This window comes from Muntiacus reevesi, chromosome 8, assembly GCF_963930625.1.
Source record: "Muntiacus reevesi chromosome 8, mMunRee1.1, whole genome shotgun sequence".
Classification (NCBI taxonomy): Eukaryota; Metazoa; Chordata; class Mammalia; order Artiodactyla; family Cervidae; genus Muntiacus; species Muntiacus reevesi.
This window is the reverse complement of record NC_089256.1, coordinates 20,104,275-20,127,755: the sequence shown is the minus strand read 5'-3', so window position 1 is coordinate 20,127,755 and position 23,481 is coordinate 20,104,275. Positions and strand designations below refer to the sequence as shown.

At 44.3% G+C, this 23,481-nt stretch overlaps 1 protein-coding gene across 1 annotated transcript in view; it reads left to right on the top strand.

Moving 5' to 3' along the window:
• The window catches only part of DSCAM (DS cell adhesion molecule), a 667,745-nt gene that overhangs the window by 533,629 nt on the left and 110,635 nt on the right, over positions 1-23,481 (top strand). Inside the window, exons 16-18 of the mRNA XM_065943286.1 lie at positions 250-320; positions 16,034-16,274; positions 17,883-18,029. Coding sequence (XP_065799358.1) covers positions 250-320; positions 16,034-16,274; positions 17,883-18,029 — 459 coding nt within the window. The remainder of the gene's footprint in view (positions 1-249; positions 321-16,033; positions 16,275-17,882; positions 18,030-23,481) is intronic.

The following is a 23,481-nucleotide window of genomic DNA, read 5'->3' as shown; positions in this document are numbered from 1 at the left end:
GGTGTATTAACTTATGGTTTATTCATCAAGTTGTCAAAGACAAGGTGAGGAAGAATACAAAGATGTGTGTCAAAATTCACTTTTTCTAGAAGCGAGTGAGCACGGGGTAAATGTGCATAGTGATTCAGCAAAATTGATTTTCCCACGAAAGCTGCTATGGCGCTTCTTCTGGCCCTGAGTCCTGTTATGTGGGTTTCAGTACACACTGGAACTTATCGCTAACTGACCTGTGGGTTTTGGTCTTTCCAGCTCCTGACGGCCCACCTCAGGAAGTCCACCTGGAGCCCATCTCTTCCCAGAGCATCAGAGTCACCTGGAAGGTAAACCCAGCAAGCACGCGTCTTCCTGGCACTTTCTCCATGGGGGGGGGGGGGGGGGGAGCCTTCACTCACATTAAGTATTATGATGCCAAGGCATCCACACTTTTTTAACTTCTATTTTATTTTGGAATATGGTTGATTTTCTGGGCTTCCCCGATGGTTTAGCAGTGAAGAATCCACTTGCAATGTAGAAGACGCGGGTTTGATCCCTGGATTGCAAAGATCCCCTGGAGGAGGGTATGGCAACCCACTCCAGTATTCTTGCCTGGAGAATCCCATGGACAGAGGAGCCTGGTGGGCTACAGTCCATGGTGTCACAAAGAGTCAGACACGCCTGAAGCAGTGAGCATGCATGCATAGTTGATTTATAATGTTGGGTTCATTTCCAGTGTACAACAAGTGATTCACTCACATGTAGGAAACTTTTGTAAAGTTAGACTAAACACCTTTTTTACTAAAATCCGATCTTTGTATTTATGGCAGATTCTGTCTCTACAGACTGTAGTTGTTGGACCATGTTTTCCGTCTCTGAATCATGATTGGGTCCTGAGTTCTGGTCTTCATGCAAATCAAAAACAGATAGGTGTGACCGTACTCATGAATTTCATCCCAGTGGAAACATTTTCTAATTCCTCTTCCTAAATGCCAAACCACGGGCTGTGTGGTAGACAGTTTGCCAAGTGGCAGAGAGGACAGCGGTCCTGGTCTTGCCCCTAGCTGGCGGTGGCCTCGAGCATGCCCACGGAGGGGAGCGCTGGGCCAGCTGCCGGCTGAGGCAGTGGTCCCCCAGCATGGCCAGCAGATATCGACTGTCTGCCAGTGAGCTCATTGCCAGTTGCTGGGACAGAAAGTCTGGGCCACGGTGCAAACAACCACAGCACTTGGCATGCTGCTTCCTCCGGCATACATGGTTTACACGGCCAAATTCATTGAAGGATGCGGCATTGACTGATAGTCTGGCCTGAACTCATCACAAACTAGCATGCTGGGCAGCGCTGCCCCTGGGAACCTACAGTCATTTAGGGGGTGGGTTAATCTGCTTGGTTAATTAGTCACGCCCTCCGTGTGACCTTGGAACCAACCAACTTCCTTCCAATTCCATTTTATCTAGAATGCCATGGCTGGGTCAAAAAGTCTGCAAAGCCACACTTCCTTTTCCACTTCTGGCTTCTGGTGTTGCACTTTGCACTTTTCTCCTTTGCTTCTTCCCTCTTTCCTCACCCTCTTTCCTGTGTCTCCCTTAGAGAAGGTAAGAGCTGCAGTGAGGTCTTTAACCCACACACCTCGCGTCCCCCTGAAAAACCTCATCCATTGCACCTCTTGCTGTGTTTTTTTTTTCTTCTTCTAGCATCAGCTGTTTCATAAAATGACCAGCCTCTATAATGCTACCACTAATAAAGGATTTTCATGGCTGGGGTGGACACCGCCTTGGATGTAAACACATCAGCGCAGCCAGCCCCTGTGTGTTGGCTTTTCTCAGGCTTGGCCGCTGAGCCGTCATCCCTGTGGGCAGCACACGTCCAAATGCTGAGACAGGGCAGGCCGAGCCAGGTAGGGAGGGGGCCGAGGGTCTTTGTGAGGACATCCGCCAGCCGTGAGCATCACTCGCCTCGTGATGAAAGGCGCTCAGCGGGCCCCAGCCCCCCACACAGCCCGGCCATGCTGCAAAGCGAATGCTGACTCACTCTGTCTTGCCTTCAAGCCTGGGAACTTTTTTCCCCCACCAGCCCTCCACATTCTCCTGCATTTTGCCACTGAAAAGACCAGCTATTACAGCAGGCCCTAGAGCCTTCTGTGTCCTGCAGCAGAGAAGTATCTGTCCCTAGAGCTCTTATAACTAAAAATAGAAACTTCAGAGGCTTTAAAAGGTATTGTATCCCTTCTGTCTGTATAGAGAAGCAGCAGGAAAAGTCAGTAGATTGCAGCTAAATGCTTCTGAATGTCAAACGGATGAACAAGTTGTGGGCTATTGAAAGGAGGCCTCGCCTGCGTTAGACTGAACCAGCCGTACTGCCCTATTCATGGAACCTTGATTTATTCCAGGGTGGCGGGCTGCAGACAGAGATGTGGTGATTGAACCCTGAGTGGAGGAGGGGCTGCCCGTGGAGCTGTCATTTCACACTGGCCTGATTGTGTCATGAAAGTGCGTCACCAATTCAATCTAACTGTAGGCGATACTAAGTGATCCACAGTACGATGTGTTGCATAAAATAAGCCTTTATTTTATGGTACCAAAGCTCCAGATTGACATTTTGTGTAAGGAGACTGATAGGAGGGACTTCCCCTGGCAGTCCTGTGGTTCAGACTTCACCTTCCAATGCAGGGGGTATGGGTTCGATCCTTGGTCAGGGAGCTGAGATCCCATAGGCTGCACAGCCTAAAAACCAAAGCTTAAAAAACAGAAACAATATTGTAATAAATTTAAGGAAGACTTTAAAAATGGTCCACATGAAAAAGAAATCTTAAAAAAAAGAGGCTAACAGGAAAGGAGCAGAAAGAAGGAAGGAAAGAAAAAGAGAAGGTGTGTTAGTTGCTCAGAGGAAAGAACAGCTCCGGGCTTTGGGGAGGAATATAGCCAGTTTAGACACTAAACCTCCTGAAGGTCAATGGTAAGCACACAGGAAGATGCCCAAGAACTTGTCTGTATGATGGAAGATGAAGAAAATCCCGTGGACAGAGGAGCCTGTCAGGCAACAGTCCATGGGGTTGCAAAGAGTTGGACACAACTTTAGCGAGCAAACAACAGCAACACTCTGAATAACACTTTAACTCCATAGAGTGCCTTATCTCCACAATTCCAGCAAATCGAGGCATCATTACCATCTAGTCTATATTTCAGAGATGAACTCTTACAAGGGAAAATGGCTTAGTTTGTCACTTAAAAACTAAACGGCCTTATTGCCAATGACCTTCTTCACTTGACTTCTACATCCAGTGCAGCAGTAAAGAATCTGCCTGCCAATGCAGGAGATGCAAGAGACACCCATTCGATCCCTGGGTCAGGAAGATGCCCTGGAGAAAGAAATGGCAACCTACTCCAGTATTCTTGCCTAGAGAATCCCATGGACAGAGGAGCCTGGTGAGCTACAGTCCATGGCATCACAAAGAGTCAGATACAACTGAGTGACTGAGCACATACCCAAGGTGGCGGGGAATTGCTCAAGGTCTGGAGGCTCCTGACTGTCCAGTGGAGGACCTCTGGCTCTCTTGGCTATCTGACTCTGCCGGCTGGGCTTAGAAGCAATAGATGTGCTAATGTATGTGAAATGCCAAGATTGTGCTTGTGCGTGGAAGGGTTCAACAAATATTATTTCCTTTTCAGCACCTTCCAGCCTCATGTTATAAGTGTAACCGAGCCTCACTAAAATTAAAGGATATAAAGTAACCTGTCCACTTCTACCTACGACCACTTTCTTTCCAAACTATAAAATTGACCTTGACAAAACTGGGCATTAAGTCGACCTCCTTGCTCCCCCAGTCAGAGGAAATTCAAGAGCTGCCTTGGAATTAGTTTTACTTAATATTTAAACCCTCGCTTTAATTTTTAACTCTCTCCTTAGGCTGTGAAAAATCACAAAATTTGCATTTCTTTTATGAAGTAATCAATTGGTTCTAGAGTTGGATTTTCAGCATTTTTATTAAAAATCCCAATGACCAACATTCCTGACAAATATTTAAGGAATTGTCAGCCATTCTCGTATTGAATAAGTTTAACCTCTTCCCCTATAATGCAAGAAGAAAAATCCAAACTGATTTCAAAACATTTTGATCATCCGCATAACATAGGGCTATTCTCTCAACCTCTTACAATTGACTAGACCATAGGCCCTGTGATGGGAGAGGGCATGTTTTGTTGTTCTTTATATTTCCAGTAGCAGCACGGTAAATATTTGTTAAGTAAACCCATGGACTTCTCATTGTTCATCTTCACGTTAAAATATGCATGTCAGGAGGGGCTCCCTTTCCTTTGGAAAACTCTGGATGCCCTAAAAAGCCCTACATGACTAAGTTAACATCTTACTTTTTTGCACATGTATAAATTATACAGATGCCCTTCATAAAGCCACTCATTGCTTATTTGCTTCATTTGGGGTATACTCTGCCCCTCTCCCCACCTCCCGACTGATCAGCCCTCTTGGTTTAGCCATATGAATGGTATTTTCCTAGAACTCCAGTTCTCTGCCCCAAAACAGAGCTGCCAGCCTGCCTGCCCCAAAGGTCCTGGCTGGCCTCCCAGCCTAAGCAGGCAATCCTCTTAGTGCCCAGCCTCAAAGGGCAGCGAGCAGATGCTGGCCAGCTTCACAAAGGCTGCTGAGCCGCCAAGAGTGTGGGATACCAGCCCACACCTGGGCATGCTGGGAAGACAGGTTGGCTGATTCACAGCCCAGGAGACTTTTCTCTGTCCAATCCCAGTGAAAAGGCCAGTCCTCTCGGCTCATTTGCCCTGACAGGACATCAGCTGAATTTGAACCAAGGTCTCAGATCAGGGCCAACTCCATTCATCAGCTGGCAGTCCTTGCAGATGGTGTCTTCTGAAGGCTTCACTTGGAGCCTAGATGAACCTGGCATAGTACAAGAGACCTGAGGACAGACACTTTCCTTGTTCTGTTTCAGAACAGTTAGCTCATAAACAAGTTACTGTCTGTTAGGTCACAATAAACTTGGAGGTAAGGGTGATATTTGTGCATTGATGGTTGGAATGTATTATCAGAAATGCAATTAAGAGTAGTAAATAGGAACTTCAAGGTTGGAATCAAAAGAGCATTTTGGATATTGACTGGTAACCGGTCATAGGTCTTTATTTATATCAGCATCACATTTTTACAAGTGGATTGCCTTCCAAAGTTTGGACATTAAGGTAAAAGTTGCTTATGGCAGGATAATATTAAATTTTATTTGATTGTCTATTGAGTATCCTAGGCATGTTACCAATGAAACCTTGGTGTCATACATATGTGAATATTTAATATTTGTAGTGAAAATAAGGCTTCCCAGGTGCCACTTAGTGGTAAAGAACCCACCTGCCAATGCAGGAGACACAGGAGATGTGGGTTCGATTCCTAGCTTGAGAAGATCCCCTGGAGTAGGAAATGGCAACCCATCCCAGTATTCCTACCTGCAGAATCCTGTGGACAGAGGAGCCTGGCAGGCTACAGTCCATGAGGTCACGAAGAGCTGGACATGACTGAAGCAACTTAGCATGCATGTGAAAATAAAAAGCATATGTAAAAATATAACTGGACAGGATTTTATTATATTACATATGAAGTAGGGTTAACATTAGGTTAAATGCATCTATGGCAGGTAAATTAAAGTTAATAACAATATTCTGATACAGCATGAAAAGTGCTGGATTAGACTTCAAAATAATTAGATATTATTCCCATCTCCACATTTAGTAGAAATGATCTTGAACAAGTAACTTGATTTATCACTGCTGAAGCTTGAACCCTTCCATTAGGTCCAATCTGTGTCTCCTTTTCATTATGTCATAGGCGGATAAACAACAGCACATTGGAGCCTTATCTGTAATCATCACTCTGTGCTGCCTTGACAGCCACAAAGGATGAAGGCCAGAAGAGCATTTTAGGATATGCAGGCTGGCCCCTTGAATAACAACCCTGATTTTTCGCTCTACCCTGGACGCTGGCCCCTCTGATGCTCTGGAAAGCACAGTCCTTTCTAATAATTTTGTTGTGGTTGTTCAGTCGCTCAGTCGTGTCCGACTCTTTGCAACCCTGTCGACTACAGCACTCCAGGCTTCCCTGTCTTTCACCATCTCCCAGAGTTTGCTCAAACTCATGTCCATTGAGTCAATGATGCCATCCAACCATCTCATCCTCTGTCACCCCCTTCTCCTCCTGCCCTCAATCTTTCTTAGCATCAGTGTCTTTCCCAATGAGTCAGCTCTTCACCATCAGGTGGCCAAAGTTTTGGAGCTTCAGCTTCAGCATCAGTCCTTCCAATGAATATTCAGAGTTGATTTCCTTTAGGACTGACTGGTTTGATCTCCTTGCAGTCCAAGGGACTCTCAAGAGTCTTCTCGAGCACCACAGTTCGAAAGTATCAGTTCTTTAGTCCTCAGCTTTCTTTATGGTCCAACTCTCGCAGCCATATACAACTACTGGAAAAACTATAGCTTTGACTGTATGAACCTTCATTGGCAATGTGATGTTTCTGCTTTTTAATACACTGTCTAACTCAGTCACTAAATGAATTCTTTCCTGGCTGGGCCTTGGCTATGCCCTTCATTGCCCCACAGAAACTTCCACAGTGCCCTCCTCACTCTCTCCCTGGTCTGAACCCAGGGCATCTTCCCCTGGCCCTGCCAGTTCTCTCTGATTGACTCTACCAGCAGGCTCTGGGACACTTAGCCATCACCCTTCTGGCAGAGTTCATGTCTCAGAAGTCTTCTCTAGCTTTGCTGATCTTCAGAGGCCACTGCCCCCTCCTCGGCAGCTGCCTGAGTTGGACATAGACCCTTAGGAAGGAGACAGGGCATCTAGAGGCCCTGATGTGGGGGGGAGGGTTATTCTGGGAGACCTCAGAGCTGGTAGATACAAACTGATCCTGGTCTGCACTTGTGCTGTGAATTCCTCTGTTAGACCATCAGCAGAAACCACTGGATAAACTTATGCAGCTGGTGAGAAATTCTCTATGTTGCTCCCAAAGAGTGGGCTTTACAAAGGACAGCAGAATTCAAAAAAAGGAGGGGTCTAGCAAGAGTAGCTACCTAACAGTTGTTTGTTGGTGGGATGAATGAATGAATGTGTGAATGAATGAATGAGGTGGGAGCCACCCTTAAGTTTAGAAATAGAATAAATGGGTCCTGGTGTGTAGTAGTTAATCTCAAGTTCATCCCACGACATTCTCCAAACCTGTTTCTAAAATTCTGCGTTTGTGTTCCAAGCCAAAGCACAGCCTTGGCTGCCATCTCCTCCTTGGCTGCCAAGTCTGACCAGCCTGCGGTGACCATCAGCTCCAAGACCAAGTTCTTGGCCTCTTCAGATAGTGTACAAACACTTTGTCATTCATGGTTACTTCTTGAGCGCGTTTGTCTGTTGTTTTTGTTGTTCAATTGTTGTTTGCTAAGTCGTGTCCGACTCTTTTCAACCCTGTGGACTGCAGCACCCCAGGCTGCCCTGTACTTTACCATCTCCTGGAATTTGCTCAAACTCATGTCCATTGAGTCGGTGATGCCATCCAACCATCTCATTCTCTGTCATCCCCCTCTCCTCCTGCCTTCTAGCTTTCCCAGCATCAGGGTCTTTTCCAGTGAGTCAGTTTTTCATATCAGGTGGCCAAAGTATTGGAGCTTAGCTTCAGCATCAGTCCTTCCAATGAATATTCAGGGTTGATTTCCTTTAGGATTTACTGGTTTGATCTCCTTGCTGTCCAAAGGGGGTCTCATTGTCAGATCACACATCCAATTTTTATTTCACACCATGTGGTTGGCCCCTTGTCTTTACCTGTTCCTCAATGAGCAGTAACATTGAAGGGGGAGCTGCCTGGCCACGCACATCCCTTGTAGAAGACAGTGAATGCTCTCTCAGTCGATCGGGCCAGCAGAGCCCCAGCAATGAACCAATGACCAATGAAGCATCTATTCCCCCTCCATCCTGCCCACCCTGTGAAGCAGCCCCTTTGCTGCCTTCTGACTCCTAAGACCTCAAAAGGCTTACAGTCCTAATTGTATTCGTTCCCTTCTGTTCTGCAGAGACCAAAGAGAGGGTTCTTGGGGGTCTGAAAAACTAGGGAATGCATAGCTGTTGGTTCTTAACTAAATAGTCCGTCCCAAGCAAGGCCAGTCCTAAACCATTTCATGATTTTCTAGTGATGACAACAGTGGTTCTCAGATTTGAGCATGCTCAGAACCCTGGGGAGGGCTTGTTAACACTCAGACCAGTAGCCACCTCCTTGCAGAATGTGTTTCTGACATCAGCAGATCTGGGTGGGGCCCCAGCTTTTCCCTAGCTTCCCCACATTCCTACCATTCCCCCCAAGCCCCCCAGAAATTCCTGCGGACCCCTCCCTGAAGTACCCCACCCTCCATCCCTGGGCCATTTCTTGTACCCTCACCAGGTACAGCCGGGTCCACGGCCCCCTTCTTGGGAATCCCCCTACTCCCATTGGGAAAAGGCACCTCTTGCTTTTCCCTTCTGTGCCAACAGCCCCCTGTGCCAGCGTCATACTCTCTTTTAATCACAATCCACTGTACGTCTCTCCTACCCATGGTGCCTTGTACAGAAGAGACGCCAGCTCCTGGTGGTTACATTTAATGCATCCATTCACTGAGCAAGTTATGGAATTTATGCTGTTTATATTGGGGAGCAATGAGAGAGACTGGAGGAAGCATGTGGAGATGAAAGACTGTCTCCACCTCTGTAATAAAAGGGAAGTGAGGACACGTGACATTCTAAGTGAATCTGCAGGAAGCTGAAGGCAGTGTTTTCAATCATTTTTCAACTGAGTCACTCGACATGCTGGCTTGATGCAGTGTTCCAAGTGTGGGACTCTGCAGTGGAGGCCTCGGGCTCCCCAGGCCAGCAGCTGGATGTTGACATCCAGGACGGTCCACTCACCCACCAGCAGAGAGCAGGGGGAGGGGAGCGTGCTGGAAACAGGACCTGGCCGGTGGTTTTCTGAACTGGAGATGCCGCTTCTAATCCATCACATCCACGCTGGTGATGCTGTGAGCGTTTGCTCATCCCTGATTTTCCCATCTCTGTAAGGAGCAGAAACTCTGCCACAGGCAGCTTGCAGGCTGATTCCGGTGGACACATAAAATACAGGCACTTGCGAACCACAGGAATAAATTGACACAGGGCTCCTGTTGTCATGGAGATCAAAAGAGACAGTTTCTTAAAGGAAGTGGGGGTTGGGAGGGATTTGGAGGCTGGAGAAAGAGCTCCTGGAAAGATGAAAGAAGGCTGTTTAGGGAGACCACAGGAGAAAAAAAAAAACTGTCAAGGCTGGAAGGGGAGAGAGAGTGCCACAGAAGGCAGATAAATGAGACAAATGAAAAGAGGTCTGAATCGTTCCTGATGCAAAGGTGAAGGAAAGGAAGAGGAAAATTCAACACAGAAAAATAATGAGTACTCACAAGAGAAACAGCAGTGGACAGCTAAAGCCTTCTTTTGGAATTGCAGTGCATTCGAAGGGATTTGAGAAAACATAAAACCAGAACACTCACACGTCAAAGCCATCTGTAAACAGCAGCATCTTCCTGCCTGCAAAGACACTCAGATTCTTGAATTCTTGATTATGGAGTGAAGGGAGCCCTCCTTCGCTTTAGGTTGTTTGTTTGTTTTTTCCAATCACTTATTTTCTAACGTCTTCCCTAGTAGGTATTGAGAGGGCTGGTTGCCAGGAGAGGTTTGCTATAAATCCATTGGCCTGTCTTCAAGGATCCTTATTGTAAACTTGTATAACCCACTGGTTGGCTGACAAGTGAAGAAACTTCTGGAATCCTTATTTTAAGCAGGAAACAAAAATTGACAACATTTTCCAGATAAATTAGCTCTTCAGAAGCTATTTTCTTCCCTGATATGGCCTAGGAAATGACATGAACCCTTCCAAATCCTGCTCAGATGGTAAAGAATCTGCCGGTAATGCAGGAGACCCAGGTTCAATCCCTGGGTCAGGAAGATCCCTTGGAGAAGGAAAAGACAACCCACTCCAGTATTCTTGCCTGGAAAATTCCATGGACAGGGGAGCCTGGTGGGCTACAGTCCATGGGGTCACAAAGAGTGGGACATGACTGAGCGACTAACACTTTCACATTCCTTCAAATCTTGTCTGGATCTCCCATCTTGATGGACTGGCCACCATGTAACATATCGGCATGGAAACCAGGTCTCAACTTGCACCCAGTGTCCAGACTGGGACACACTGCCTAAGAATTCCCTCTCAACTGGCTGACCCGGGCCTTTGTTAAAGAGCTGTGTCATGGGTCTGGTGTCTAGGCAGCTCCTCTGCCTTTATACCCTCCTCATTCCCACCACTTACTTATATTTAGTAAGATATAAACCTTCACCTAAGGTCATTCTTACCCATTACTTTCTTAGACCTCATAAATGCTCAGATGATCAAATCAGTCAATCCTAAAGGAAATCAACTCTGAATCTTCATTGGAAGGACTGATGCTGAAGCTGAAGTTTTAATACTTTGGCCAGTTGATGGTGAAGAGCTGACTCATTGGAAAAGACCCTGATGCTGGGAAAGATTGAGGGCGGGAGAAGAAGGGGGTGACAGAGGATGAGATGGTTGGATGGCATCAACGACCTGATGGACATGAATTTGAGCAAACTATGGGAGATGGTGAAGGACAGGGAAACCTGGTGTGCTGCAGTCCATGGGGCTGCAAGGAGTCACATGACTGAGTGACTGAACAACAAGAAATGCTCGGAACCAGTCTCTTCTTTACCTACAATAACACTTTTTGAGAATGGCCACTGTGCTGAAGTCCTGATGTGGCCAGGGCAGTGGATCAGATTTCAAATATTTTTTTAGGAATGTTTGTGCTCTTGGTGCTTGCAGTCAAGTTCTTGGAATCCAGATATTTGATATGTTCAGGGTGACCATAAGAGGAGATGGAGATGGTCAGTTCTTGCTGAGCTGATGGTTGTTGTTTAGTCACTCAGTCGTGTCTGACTCTTGGCGACCCCGTGGACTGCAGCATGCCATAGCTTTGACTATAGGGACCTTTGTCAGCAAAGGAATGTCTCTGCTTTTTAATATGCTATCTAGGTTTTTCATAAATTTTTTTCCAAGGAGCAAGTGTCTCTTGATTTCAAGGCTGCATTCACCGTCTACAATGATTGTGGAGCCCAAGAAAGTAAAATTTGTTACTATTTCTATGGTTTCCCCATCTGTTTGCCATGAAGTGATAGGACCAGATGCCATGATCTTAGTTTTTTGAATGTTGAGTTTTAAGCCAGCTTCTTCACTCTTTTCTTTCACTTTCATCAAGAGGCTCTTTAGTTCCTCTTCACTTTCTGCCATAAGAGTGGTGTCATCTGCATATCTGAGATTGATTATTGATTTTTCTCTCAGCAATCTTGATTCCAGCTTATGCTACATCCAGCTCAGCATTTCAGATAATGTACTCTGCATATCCATCTTGTCAAAACTGTGGCTTTTCCAGTAGTCATGTATGGATGTGAGAGTTGGACCATAAAGAAACCTGAGTGCTGACAAATTGATGCTTTTGAACTGTGGTGTTGGAAAAGACTCTTGAGAGTCCCTTGGATTGCAAGGAGATCCAACCAGTCCATCCTAAAGGAAATCAGTCCTAATAATTCATTGGAAAGACTGATGCTGAGGTTCCAATACTTTGGCCACCAAAGTATTGGTGAAAAGCTGACTCATTGGGAAAAACCCTGATGCTGGTAATGATTGAAGGCAGGAGGAAAAGGGGACAACAAGGATGAGATGGTTAGATGGCATCACCAACTTGATAGACATGAGTCTGAGCAAACTCCAGGAGTTGGTGATGGGCAGGGAGACCTGGTGTGCTGCAGTCCATGGAGTCACAAAAAGTTGGACATGACTGAGTGACTGAACTGAACTGAACTCTGCTCTGCGTACAAGTTAAATAAGGAGGGTGACAATATACACCCTTGACATACCCCTTTCTCAATTTGGAACCAGTCCATTGTTCCATGCCTGGTCCTAACAGTTGCTTCTTGACCTGCATGCAGGTTTCACAGGAGGCAGGTAAGATGTCTTATATTCCCATCTGATAAGAATTTTCCACAGCTTGTTGTGATATGCACAGTCAAAGGCTTCAGGATAGTCAATGAAGCAGAAGGAGATGTTTTTCTGGAATTCTCTTTTTCTGCCATCCAACGGATGTTGGCAATTTGATCTCTGATTCCTCTGCCTTTTCTAAATCTGACTTGAATATTTGGAAGTTCTCAGTTCACATACTGTTGAAGCCTAGCTTCGCAAATTTGAGAATTACTTTGATAGCATATGAAATGAATGCAATTTTGCAGTAGTTTGAACATTTTTGGCATTGTCCTTCTTTGGGATTGGAATGAAAACTGACCTTTTCCAGTCCTGTGGCCACCATTGAGTTTTCCAAATTTGCTAGCATACTGAGTACAGTACTTTTTTTTTTCATTTATTTTATAGTTGGAGGCTAATTACTTTACAGTATTGTAGTGGTTTTTGCCATACATTGACATGGATCAGCCATGGATTTACTGAGTGCAGTACTTTAAAAGCATCATCTTTTAGGATTTGAAATACCTCAGCTGGAATTCACCTAGCTTTGTTCATAGTGATTTTTCCTAGGGCCCACTTGACTTCTCACTCCATATACATACCTTCAAATGTATACCCTCAAATAACTCACCTGTATCTGTTCAACATATATCTCTGCAAAATCAGAATATCCAGAAACCGGAGGGGAATTCTCTCCCTTGTTCTTTGTGATAAACACAATCCCTTAAGTTAGTTACCACATCTGAAAAAATAACAACAAATAATGCACACAATTCCTTGAAATAAGACACCCATCCACTTCTGGGACTTCAGTCCAATAAACAAACTTAAACAGATGTACTGTATCACAAAGGTTAATTTGTGATAGGAAATAAGTTACAAAAAACAATATCCCCCATGATGGAAAAATGGTTCAATAAAACATGGCATATGATTTTTAAAGACCATAAACATGAAATATGACCATAATAGCATATTAAATGAAAAAAATCAGACACTAAACTCTGTAGAGTATGAAGATGACCATGTGGGAAACAAAAACAAATTTCAACTTGACTTAGATAGGAATGTCATCAAAATTTGAATAGCAATTACATAGGAAGGTTGACTATATACTTTTAGTATTATAAAAAATATTTTCTACAAAATATTTTGCAGAAGAACCTACTAAGCAAAAATAACCTTCCTACTGCTGCAGAATTAGCAGAACTAAAATATATTTCTATGAAAAATGTAAAAAATATTATATTTATTCTGCTCAAAATATTTAAACTCAGCCAGAACCAAACCTCTGCTTAAGCTAGTTAGAGTGTGTTTTCAACCATGGAGAGAGAAAAAAGAAAGATATCTCCACCTACCTGTGCAGCCAGATCACAGGTGTGATTAATCCGCCTAAATCCAAGAAGGGAAATGTCAGCCAGCAGGGCCCTCTGTTTATAGAAGATTCAGCTAAACTGGGTGCTCTGTGCAAACACTCTCTTGTGGGTATTTACCTCCTACCTGATCAGACTCCACAGCTCCTGTCCTGGGATCCAGACTTGATATCTTAGGGAGTCTTAAATTGTCACAGGGAGCCCATTGAAAAATTAGAATACTTTATAAATTTTAAAAAAATTCTTTACATTTGAGTGAGTGATGTATTTAACATGAAAAAACTATGTGAAATACGAGGAATATCTTTGTTTTACATTTGATTTATCCATGGCTTTTGGAGGGATATTAATTTTATTAATTGGTTAAATTGTTAACTGGTTAATTGGTTAAGAAATTGAGGTAAAACAAATTGCAGGTAATGGAAGTCTCAAAATCTGAAATCTTTAGATCTGATTTTTAGCAAAGCGAAAAGCAAGATGAAAAGTTGTGATTCATTGATGCAAAACAGGAAAGCACAGACATCTGCTTCTGATAAAAAAGGTATGAACTTTTACATCAAGGTCTGTAAGTTCCAACTTGACTGCAGAAGTGATGGTTTCTAGGGCTGTTTCTTTGATATCTATTTAGACTATGCAGACGCATGAAACCCAATGGGCTGTTGAGAAAAGCAGTGGGATCCAAGAAAGCAATAAATGAGGAAACTTGCTTGGAAAAAAGATGGGATTTTACTGCTCTTGTGTAACTCAGATTCCTAAAGACAGCCGAAGACATTCATTCCATGAGGAAGCCGGCATAATGAGCAGTTCACAGACATTTGCTGAATTCGTGCTGCTATCTGCTCTTGAACTTCTTCCTGTCGGTTGCCCAGGGCGATCCCCCAGCCCTGCCCCAGCCAGGGCAGATCCACCTTGTCTGTTCTCTACCTGTGCACTCCTCATCTCTCCCCACCGTCCATTCTTGCTGCTCTGTCCCTCTCTCACCCCATGCCCTCCCTCCCTTTCCGGAGCCCTGGCCATCCTTCCAGGCCCGCCTGCGGTCAGCATCTTCTGACTGCTTCAGACCACTCTCATTTCACCACTTTCTGGGCGCCTGCTAGCCTCCTGTCCACTGCCACACACTTGGGCACTTCAGATTTCTCTCCAGCTTCCTAAGTGTTTATTTCCTCTCTCCAACAGGGTTGTAAACATTTTCAGGGCTGAGAAAGCTTTTCAGAGCCCTGAGAGATCCACAGCTTGTACTCAAATACACACATGTGCACAGACACATTCACACGCACACACATATATGCTCCTACATATGCACACACAGACATAATACAAAAGCACACACATGCTCACACATACACCCATGTATCTGTTGATTGTCTGAAAACTTATAATACCTCTGTCACTATAGAGAATCACTTTGATGTTGTTCTTAAAACATACTTGAAAAAAGTCTGGATTCTTAAAAAAAAATAAATTCAACATAGCAGTGAAAACCGTTCTGTCTTCTACTAAACTGACCCCTTTATCCTTATCAGAGATAAGCTAGCTCCAGCCTTTCCTTGCCCAGCTTAAATCACCATAAAATGATTCCAGAATGACTCAGACCTTAATGAAAGAGGTTTGCCTTCTTGCCAGGGGTGGACCCCCGTTCACATTCAGCTTTCAACCTGGAAATACCTTTATTCTGGAATATTCCATGAGAGTATAAGCTCCATGCAGGCAGGGACCTTTTTAAAAAAGTCACTTCTGTTGGGACCATGTGGCAGAGTGGATCTCAGTTAATTTTGCTGGGTGAACACATGAACATCCGTCTCACCAGATGATGGTTGATGTAGGCTGAGGGACCGCAAACTCAATCTGTCTTTTGAAACTCCACCACCACTTAGAGCAGCCAGTGGCAGCTTGACAGAGGACCTGGGTGCACAGGCTCTGCCTCGGATTCCCCTCCTGTCTCTCCTGTTTGTGTGATCTCCTGTGTCCATGAGGGTCCCGAGGTGCTGTGTCCCAGGCTGTGGGGAGGGCTGGGTGTATCCACGCAGGTGAAGGCAGAGCACCTGGCCACAAGCATCCTCTAGGAATGAGTTTGCTGCTATTGCTGCTATTACTACTGTCACATCTATATGATTTTCATGCTTATTCAATTTCATTTTTGTCTCCCTATGAGGTAGGCAGGGGCTGCTTTACCTCCTGTCACACCTCAAATATTCCTTTTTTTTTTCTGTATAATTTTTTTTAATCAGAATAAAGTTGCTTTACAATGCCGTGTTAGTTTCTAATCTAAAACAATGTGAATCAGCTACATGTGTACATATATCTCCTCCTTCATGAACCTCCCTCCCCGCCTTCCCAACCCTCTAGGTCATCACAGAGCGCAGAGCTGAGCTCCCTGCAATATACAACAGCTTTCCACTAGCTGTCTGTTTTACACATGGTAGTGTATATATGTCAATGCTACTGTCTCAATTCATCCTACCCTCTCATTCCTTCCTGTGTCTATATGTCCATTCTCTGTGTCAGCATCTCTATCCTGCCCTGCAAATAGATTCGTCTGTACCTTTTTTTTTTTAAGATTCCACATATATGCGTTAATATATGGTATTTGTTCTTCTCGTTCCTGCTCAGGCTCCCAAGAAACATTTGCAAAACGGGATTATCCGTGGCTACCAGATTGGTTACCGGGAGTACAGCACCGGAGGGAACTTCCAGTTCAACATCATCAGCATCGACACCACGGGGGACAGTGAGATTTACACCCTGGACAACCTCAACAAGTTCACCCAGTACGGCCTGGTGGTGCAGGCCTGCAACCGGGCCGGGACGGGGCCTTCTTCTCAGGAAATCATCACCACCACCCTCGAGGACGGTAGGTGCCTGGCCCCCCGCAGGCTATGCAGGGGTGGTGTCAGCCTAGCTGGCTGGGACCGGGGCTTTCTTCCAGCGCTGGGGAGCATGTCCTAATTAACTCGCTAGCTGCCTGGATTCGGCGCCCTGGACGCATCCTGATGGAAAAGCCGAATCCACTCCCTTTTCAGCACCTTTCTCCTGCATGTCAAGCCCAAGAGGTGGGCTTATCCCAAATGAATTCAAACCTTCCCCTGTGACTGCAGCAGTCTGGGCACAGTGTAGAAATCCGATTTTCTAAAAATGTCGCATAAGTCAATGTTAAGGAGGGCTCCCCCCCCCCCTTTTCTTTCTTTCTTTCTTCTTCTTTTTTAATCATTGTTTTTTATTTTCAAGCATTCTAAGACCAGAGAACAGACATGAGCAGGCTTCCCGGATCTAATCTCACGGTGACCGCGCGCCCCCTAGTGGCCATAAGTAATTAATGTACCCTCCCACGTTGACCGCGTAAAAGCTCGCATTCTCCGGCAGTGCATGAAAATCAGGGAGAACCCTGGTGTCTAGAAGCATCATCGTTTAGGTACAGAGGCCAAACACGGAGTTAGCTGCAGCAGGAGGTGGCAGATTTTCCTGCAAAAGGCTTGCATGGCAGCTACCTCTTGCGCTTTGAGAATACACGTGGTAACTTGCATCTATAATTTCTGACCTAAAGAACTGAGGGAAAAAAAAATCCCAACCATTTTTATAGGGAGAGCTAGTAAGTGGAAATCCAGGATTTTCTTTCCATATTCATAGTCCTTGCAGTTGTGGTTAGATAGGCCTCTGGGTTTTCACTTTGATGTTTATTTTTCATTGATGTTTGTGATTCAGTCATTAATTTTCCCCCTTTCCCAGTCATGATGTTTATGGTTTGCATAGACTCAATGTGAAATATCTTTCTAGCCTCTATCCTAGTCCATTTTCTCTTTCCTCTGATGGATGGTCTAGGATTGAAAGGGGCACTGCTGGGGTTGGAGCAGTAAGTACGACATGTCTGCTTGTGAGCTTTCAGTTTACACTTCAGATATTACTCAACACCAGGGTTGTTATTATTATTATTACTGTATTACTGTATTATTCTTGTTGTTCAGTTGCTAAGTCTTGTCCAACTCCTTGCCACCCCATGAACTGCAGTTCCTCTATCCTCAACTATCCCTCTATCCTCAACTATCCCCTGGAGTCTGCTCAAATAAATGTCCTTTGTGTCGGTGATGCCATCTAACCACCTCTTCCTCACAATAGTTTGCAAGAATGATGGGGAAATAAGCCAGACCAGTAATGGTCTTTAATTCATGCAATAGGGTCAGAAGTGTTCTCAACTCTCTAAGCCGGGGGCGAGCTGCTTAAAAGTGAAGCAGTTATTCTGCAAAGAGAGACACTGAAAGTCATATGAAGTCATTGTATTTTACTGAGTTATCCTATTTGTACAGAAAAGTGGTACTCATTTTTCCCCTTAATTTGGGGGATTGAGTACAATTTCTTTTTTCTTTTGCTTGCACTTTTGAAATATTAAGCTCATGTTGCTTATTCAGTATTGGTTTGCTAATTAAACCACCGACAGTTTTTATAGAGTCTAATTATCTCATTTCAGTGCCCAGTTACCCCCCCGAAAATGTCCAAGCCATAGCAACATCACCAGAAAGCATATCAATATCCTGGTCCACGCTTTCCAAGGAAGCCTTGAATGGAATTCTCCAGGGGTTCAGAGTCATTTACTGGGCCAACCTCATGGACGGAGGTAAGAGGATCAAATGATGGGCGATGGAATTTGTACATGCACCCTCCTGCCCTGGGATTCAGTACAGGCTGGGCACTTCTTTATCGCTGGGTATTTTCCTCCTTCCTCACACTGTTCTGCTCTTGTCTCATATCTGACATTTTAGCAGGTGTGTATAGCTGTTTAAAACATTGGTGCTGGTGTTTCAGTCCCTAAATCATGTCTGGGTCTTTTTTACGACCTCATGGACTGTAGCCCGCCAGGCTTCTCTGTCCATGGGATTTTCCAGGCAAGAATACTGGAGCTGGTAGCCATTCCCTTCTGCAGATGATCTCCTCGACCCAGGTATCGAGCCTGTGTCTCCGGCGTTGCAGGCAGATTCTTTACTGCTGAGCCACCCAGGAAGCCCTTTTTAAAACAGCGTATACTTTCCAAATTTGAAGGATAGGAGGGGGTGGCTGGCACTTGGGATATCTAGGAATAGATGTGTTTTCCTAATTATGAGTATCTATGTCAAGCCTCTGCAGGCAGCACCGAAACCTTGATCCGTATCTAGAAAGTTCTACGTGACGTGTGTCCTAAAAGACTGACCCCTTCCTGTTCCTGACAGGACCCAGCAGGGAAAGTCCTTGAGCTCCCACAGGTGAACTGGAAGGGGTTCAGGAAGAATACTGGAACCAGAGGGTATTATTATCCCTGCGAGGAGGCATTTTATCCCAATCCCTCCATTTTGGGGCTCCTTTCTCTTTTTTCCCCTCCTCTATCGTTTCTTTCTTCATTCTTCTTGTTTCTTTCTTTCTTTCTTTCTTTTTATTCTTTCTTTGCTTTCAAGTTGTGGGACAAAATCCTCCTGTTTAGGGGCAGGATGTAGGACAAGAGATGGTCAGCTGGGAGGATAGCAAGACTGGGGCTCCAAGCGTCTCAGGCAGAACACAGCTCTGTCTCCGCTTGCAGAGGGTAGGTGCCCTGAGCCAGGCTGAGCCCCACTCCAGGAGCAGGACAGGCTCACCCTGCACTGCAACCCCTAACAGGAAAGGCCCTGCTGTCCGCTTTGGACCAAGGCTGGGGCCTCCCATGCCTGCTCCCTTCCCCAGGCCCTGTTTCCAGCCTCCTCCCTTCACCCCCAGCTCCCAGGGTGCCTCCCCCTCCCTTATCTGGGCCTTCTTTCAGTGCTTCTGCTAGTCTCAGTTGACGTCCCCGGAGCACCTCCCGCCTCTGCTCAGGCCCGCCCGGGTCTGCTCTGACAACCAGGCCACTGTCTTCACCCAGGTAAACAACGCACGGGGCCTCAGAGGCTGCAGGGATCTACTCTTGTGCTCAGTAGCTCAGTCGTGAACAACTCTTTGTGACCCCATGGACTGTAGCCCGCAGGCCCCTCTCTCCATAGCATTTCCCAGGCAGAAATACTGGAGTGGGTTGCCATGGTGCAAGAATGAAGGATTGAAGACACCTCAGCAAAGGCAGCTTAATTAATGTGCTAAGTACACAGCTGGGTCCGAGGCTGACTGAGCCCTTTATGTCTGTAACCAGACTTGCATCTCAGAGCTGAGGATCAGCCCCAATTCCTCCTGGTGTCCAGGGTAGCACTTTGCACAGCGCCAGCAGGGGGAGACATTGATTCACCTTCTGAGCATCTCAGCGCGAAGCTCTTGCCAGATGCTGAGGATGCAGCACCTCTCAGATGGATGCTCTAGTCTAGTGAGACGGGGAGGATGCGCTGAAATAAAGAACCACAAGCCCAGTAATGCACAGCCAGCCCCACCGAGGGACGGAATTAAACAGATGACTCACTTCACCTCATCCCCCAAAAAGAGCTTTAAAAATTCGCATGGATGTCAAGTATATTGTTTAGCTGCTCAGCTGTGTCCAACTCATTATGACACCATGGACTGTAGCTCCTCTGTCCATGGGATTCTCTAGACAAGAATCCTGGAGTGGGTTGCCATTTCCTTCTTGAGGGTATCTTCCTGACCCAGGGATCAAACCCATGTCTCCTGCATTGGCAGACGAATTCTTTACCATCTGCTCCACCAGGGAGGCCCCAGATGTAAAGTACAGAGCAAAAAAATTGCATATTATCTATTTTACTGACATAGTACTGTAATATATCATTTCTTGTTCTGATTCTAATCCTCATGTTGAGTCAGATTAAATTAAACACCCTAACCGACATACCTGAAGTTAGGATTATACTAAGATTGTTCCTTTTTTGTTCTTTTTAGAAATATTTCCATAATCCAGTGGTGACTATTCATCATATTTTCACATTTCACTCATATTTGCTAACAGTGCCTATTACCATCTTAGTTCTGTGATGGATGATGTGGTTAATATGATCTAGTCAACTTTATATTTTACAGCTTTAAAAGCTTGAATATTTAAAAATTAAAGACTTTGAATAAAGAATGCTTGGAAATTCGTATAGTTTCTAAAGATACTTCTATTCCCTGTATGAAGACCAAGGTGATGTGATTTAGTGCCTAATGTACAAGTTCTACTCTTAATCTCCAAAAGAAAAAAACTCTCAGCAATGTAAGCCTTCTATGAGCAGCGACATTTTATCTGATACCCCTGAGAGCTAACATTTGGGAATTAGCAGGGAATGTCATAGAATTCATGAATTCTTCTGCACGAATTCCTCAGACTGTGGCTTCGAGGTACCCACAGACACAGAACACATCGTGTTTGTGTACAGGTTATACCTGCTAAGCTTGAGAACACACCACACACACACTCACACACTCAGGCAGGCTGAGAAAGACATTGTTACTACCCCCGTGGTTCGTATTTTCCCCAAATACTTTCAAAAATAGGCATAAAAAAGCATTTTCTTCTTGCTAATATGACCAGATAAAATAAAAATGGTTAATTCACTTGCTAGGACAGTTAAATATACAATATGTCCATGAAATTTCTGCGTATTTTATTATCTGAAAGTCAAAGAATTTTAAAGACAGAAGCAACCTCTCTGAGATTACTGGGAAACCAGCCCCATTTCGTCTGAATCCAACTGCTTTTCAACCCTCCTCTCTTTCTTCCAGACAAAAAAGACAGATTCTGAATCAAGCAACACTTAGGTGCCAAACTGGACTTTTGGTGTGATACTGGCAAGTCAGGGAGATGGGTGGGGGGAGTCAGTTCCACCCGTTTTGGTTCCTTCCTGAAAACCCTTTAAGAATGAGGAAGGGTATAAATAAATACATAAAAAGTATTTTCTGTTAAAACATAAAGTTTAAAAAAAACTTTTATACTGTAAATAGTATGGTTTCTGAATTTCTTTTCTGTATTCATTTTATATCGTTTTACTCATGATTTCAACTGAACACTATTCTTGCCATATATTTTTAAAATTTATTTTATTGAAGCATAGTTGATGTACAATGTTGTGTTAATCTCCATTGTACAGTCCCATATATATATATTTTTAAATTACTCCACTGGGACTGTGAAAAGTAAACGATAGAAATTGATGTTCAAGCCATGAAGAAGACTGGGAGCTTAAACGAACAACAAATGAAGCACGCTGTTTGCATTTGACTTTTTTCATGATTCTCCTTTTTATTTCTTCCACATGGGCTGGTCAGGAAAGTACCCTTGAAACAGAGGGAATGAGGTGTTTCTATTGTTGATTCAGGGGCTCTGGGGATTTTTAAAAATGCTTGGGGGTAATTTTAAATAGGGGTTTGGACTGTAGGTCTATTCACGGTTCGTGATAAATTCACTCACCCAAATAATGTGGACCCCAGTATGAGTCAACATCCAAATACTAATCCCAATTAGTGTGGTAATTCATGATCGGGTGTATTAAAAAGATCAGGGTACCCCACTTTGCCTTTCTCTTCTCAACTCTTCTCTTCTGCATCACTGTTTCTCACCCAGAAACAGCCAGCCCCTTCGGCATGCCTTCCCTGGGCTATAATTAGAGATAGTATTTCCCCTGTGACGTAGAGACCCTGGGCCCTTCTTTTTTTTTTTTTTTTTTTCCAGTGGGTTTTGTCATACATTGATATGAATCAGCCATAGAGTTACACGTATTCCCCATCCCATCCCCCCTCCCTCCTCCCTCTCCACCCGATTCCTCTGGGTCTTCCCAGCCCACCGGGCCCGAGCACTTGACTCATGCATCCCACCTGGGCTGGTAATCTGTTTCACTATAGATAATATACATGCTGTTCTTTCGAAACATCCCACCCTCACCTTCTCCCACGGAGTTCAAAAGTCTGTTCTGTACTTCTGTGTCTCTTTTTCTGTTTTGCATATAGGGTTATCGTTACCATCTTTCTAAATTCCATATATATGTGTTAGTATGCTGCAATGTTCTTTATCTTTCTGGCTTACTTCACTCTGTATAATGGGCTCCAGTTTCATCCATCTCATTAGAACTGATTCAAATGAATTCTTTTTAATGGCTGAGTAATATTCCATGGTGTATATGTACCACAGCTTCCTTATCCATTCATCTGCTGATGGGCATCTAGGTTGCTTCCATGTCCTGGCTATTATAAACAGTGCTGCGATGAACATTGGGGTGCACGTGTCTCTTTCAGATCTGGATTCCTCAGTGTGTATGCCCAGAAGTGGTATTGCTGGGTCATATGGCAGTTCTATTTCCAGTTTTTTTAAGAAATCTCCATACTGTTTTCCATAGTGGCTGTACTAGTTTGCATTCCCACCAACAGTGTAAGAGGGTTCCCTTTTCTCCAGACCCTCTCCAGCATTTATTGCTTGTAGACTTTTGGATAGCAGCCATCCTGACTGGTGTGTAATGGTACCTCATTGTGGTTTTGATTTGCATTTCTCTGGTAATGAGTGATGTTGAGCATCTTTTCATGTGTTTATTAGCCATCTGTATGTCTTCTTTGGAGAAATGTCTGTTTAGTTCTTTGACCCATTTTTTGATTGGGTCATTTATTTTTCTGGAATTGAGCTTCAGGAGTTGCTTGTATATATTTGAGATTAATCCTTTGTCTGTTTCCTCATTTGCTATTGTTTTCTCCCAATCTGAGGGCTGTCTTTTCACCTTACTTATAGTTTCCTTTGTTGTGCAAAAGCTTTTAATTTTCATTAGGTCCCATTTGTTTATTTTTGCTTTTATTTCCAATATTCTGGGAGGTGGGTCATAGAGGATGTTGCTGTGATTTATGTTGGAGAGTGTTTTGCCTATGTTCTCCTTTAGGAGTTTTATAGTTTCTGGTCTTACATTTAGATCTTTAATCCATTTTGAGTTTATTTTTGTGTATGGTGTTAGAAAGTGTTCTAGTTTCATTCTTTTACAAGTGCTTGACCAGTTTTCCCAGCACCACTTGTTAAAGAGGTTGTCTTTTTTCCATTGTATATCCTTGCCTCCTTTGTCAAAGATAAGGTGTCCATAGGTTCGTGGATTTATCTCTGGGCTTTCTATTCTGTTCCATTGATCTATATTTCTGTCTTTGTGCCCTGGTCCCTTCTTAAAGATAAAAACAAAAAGCAAAAC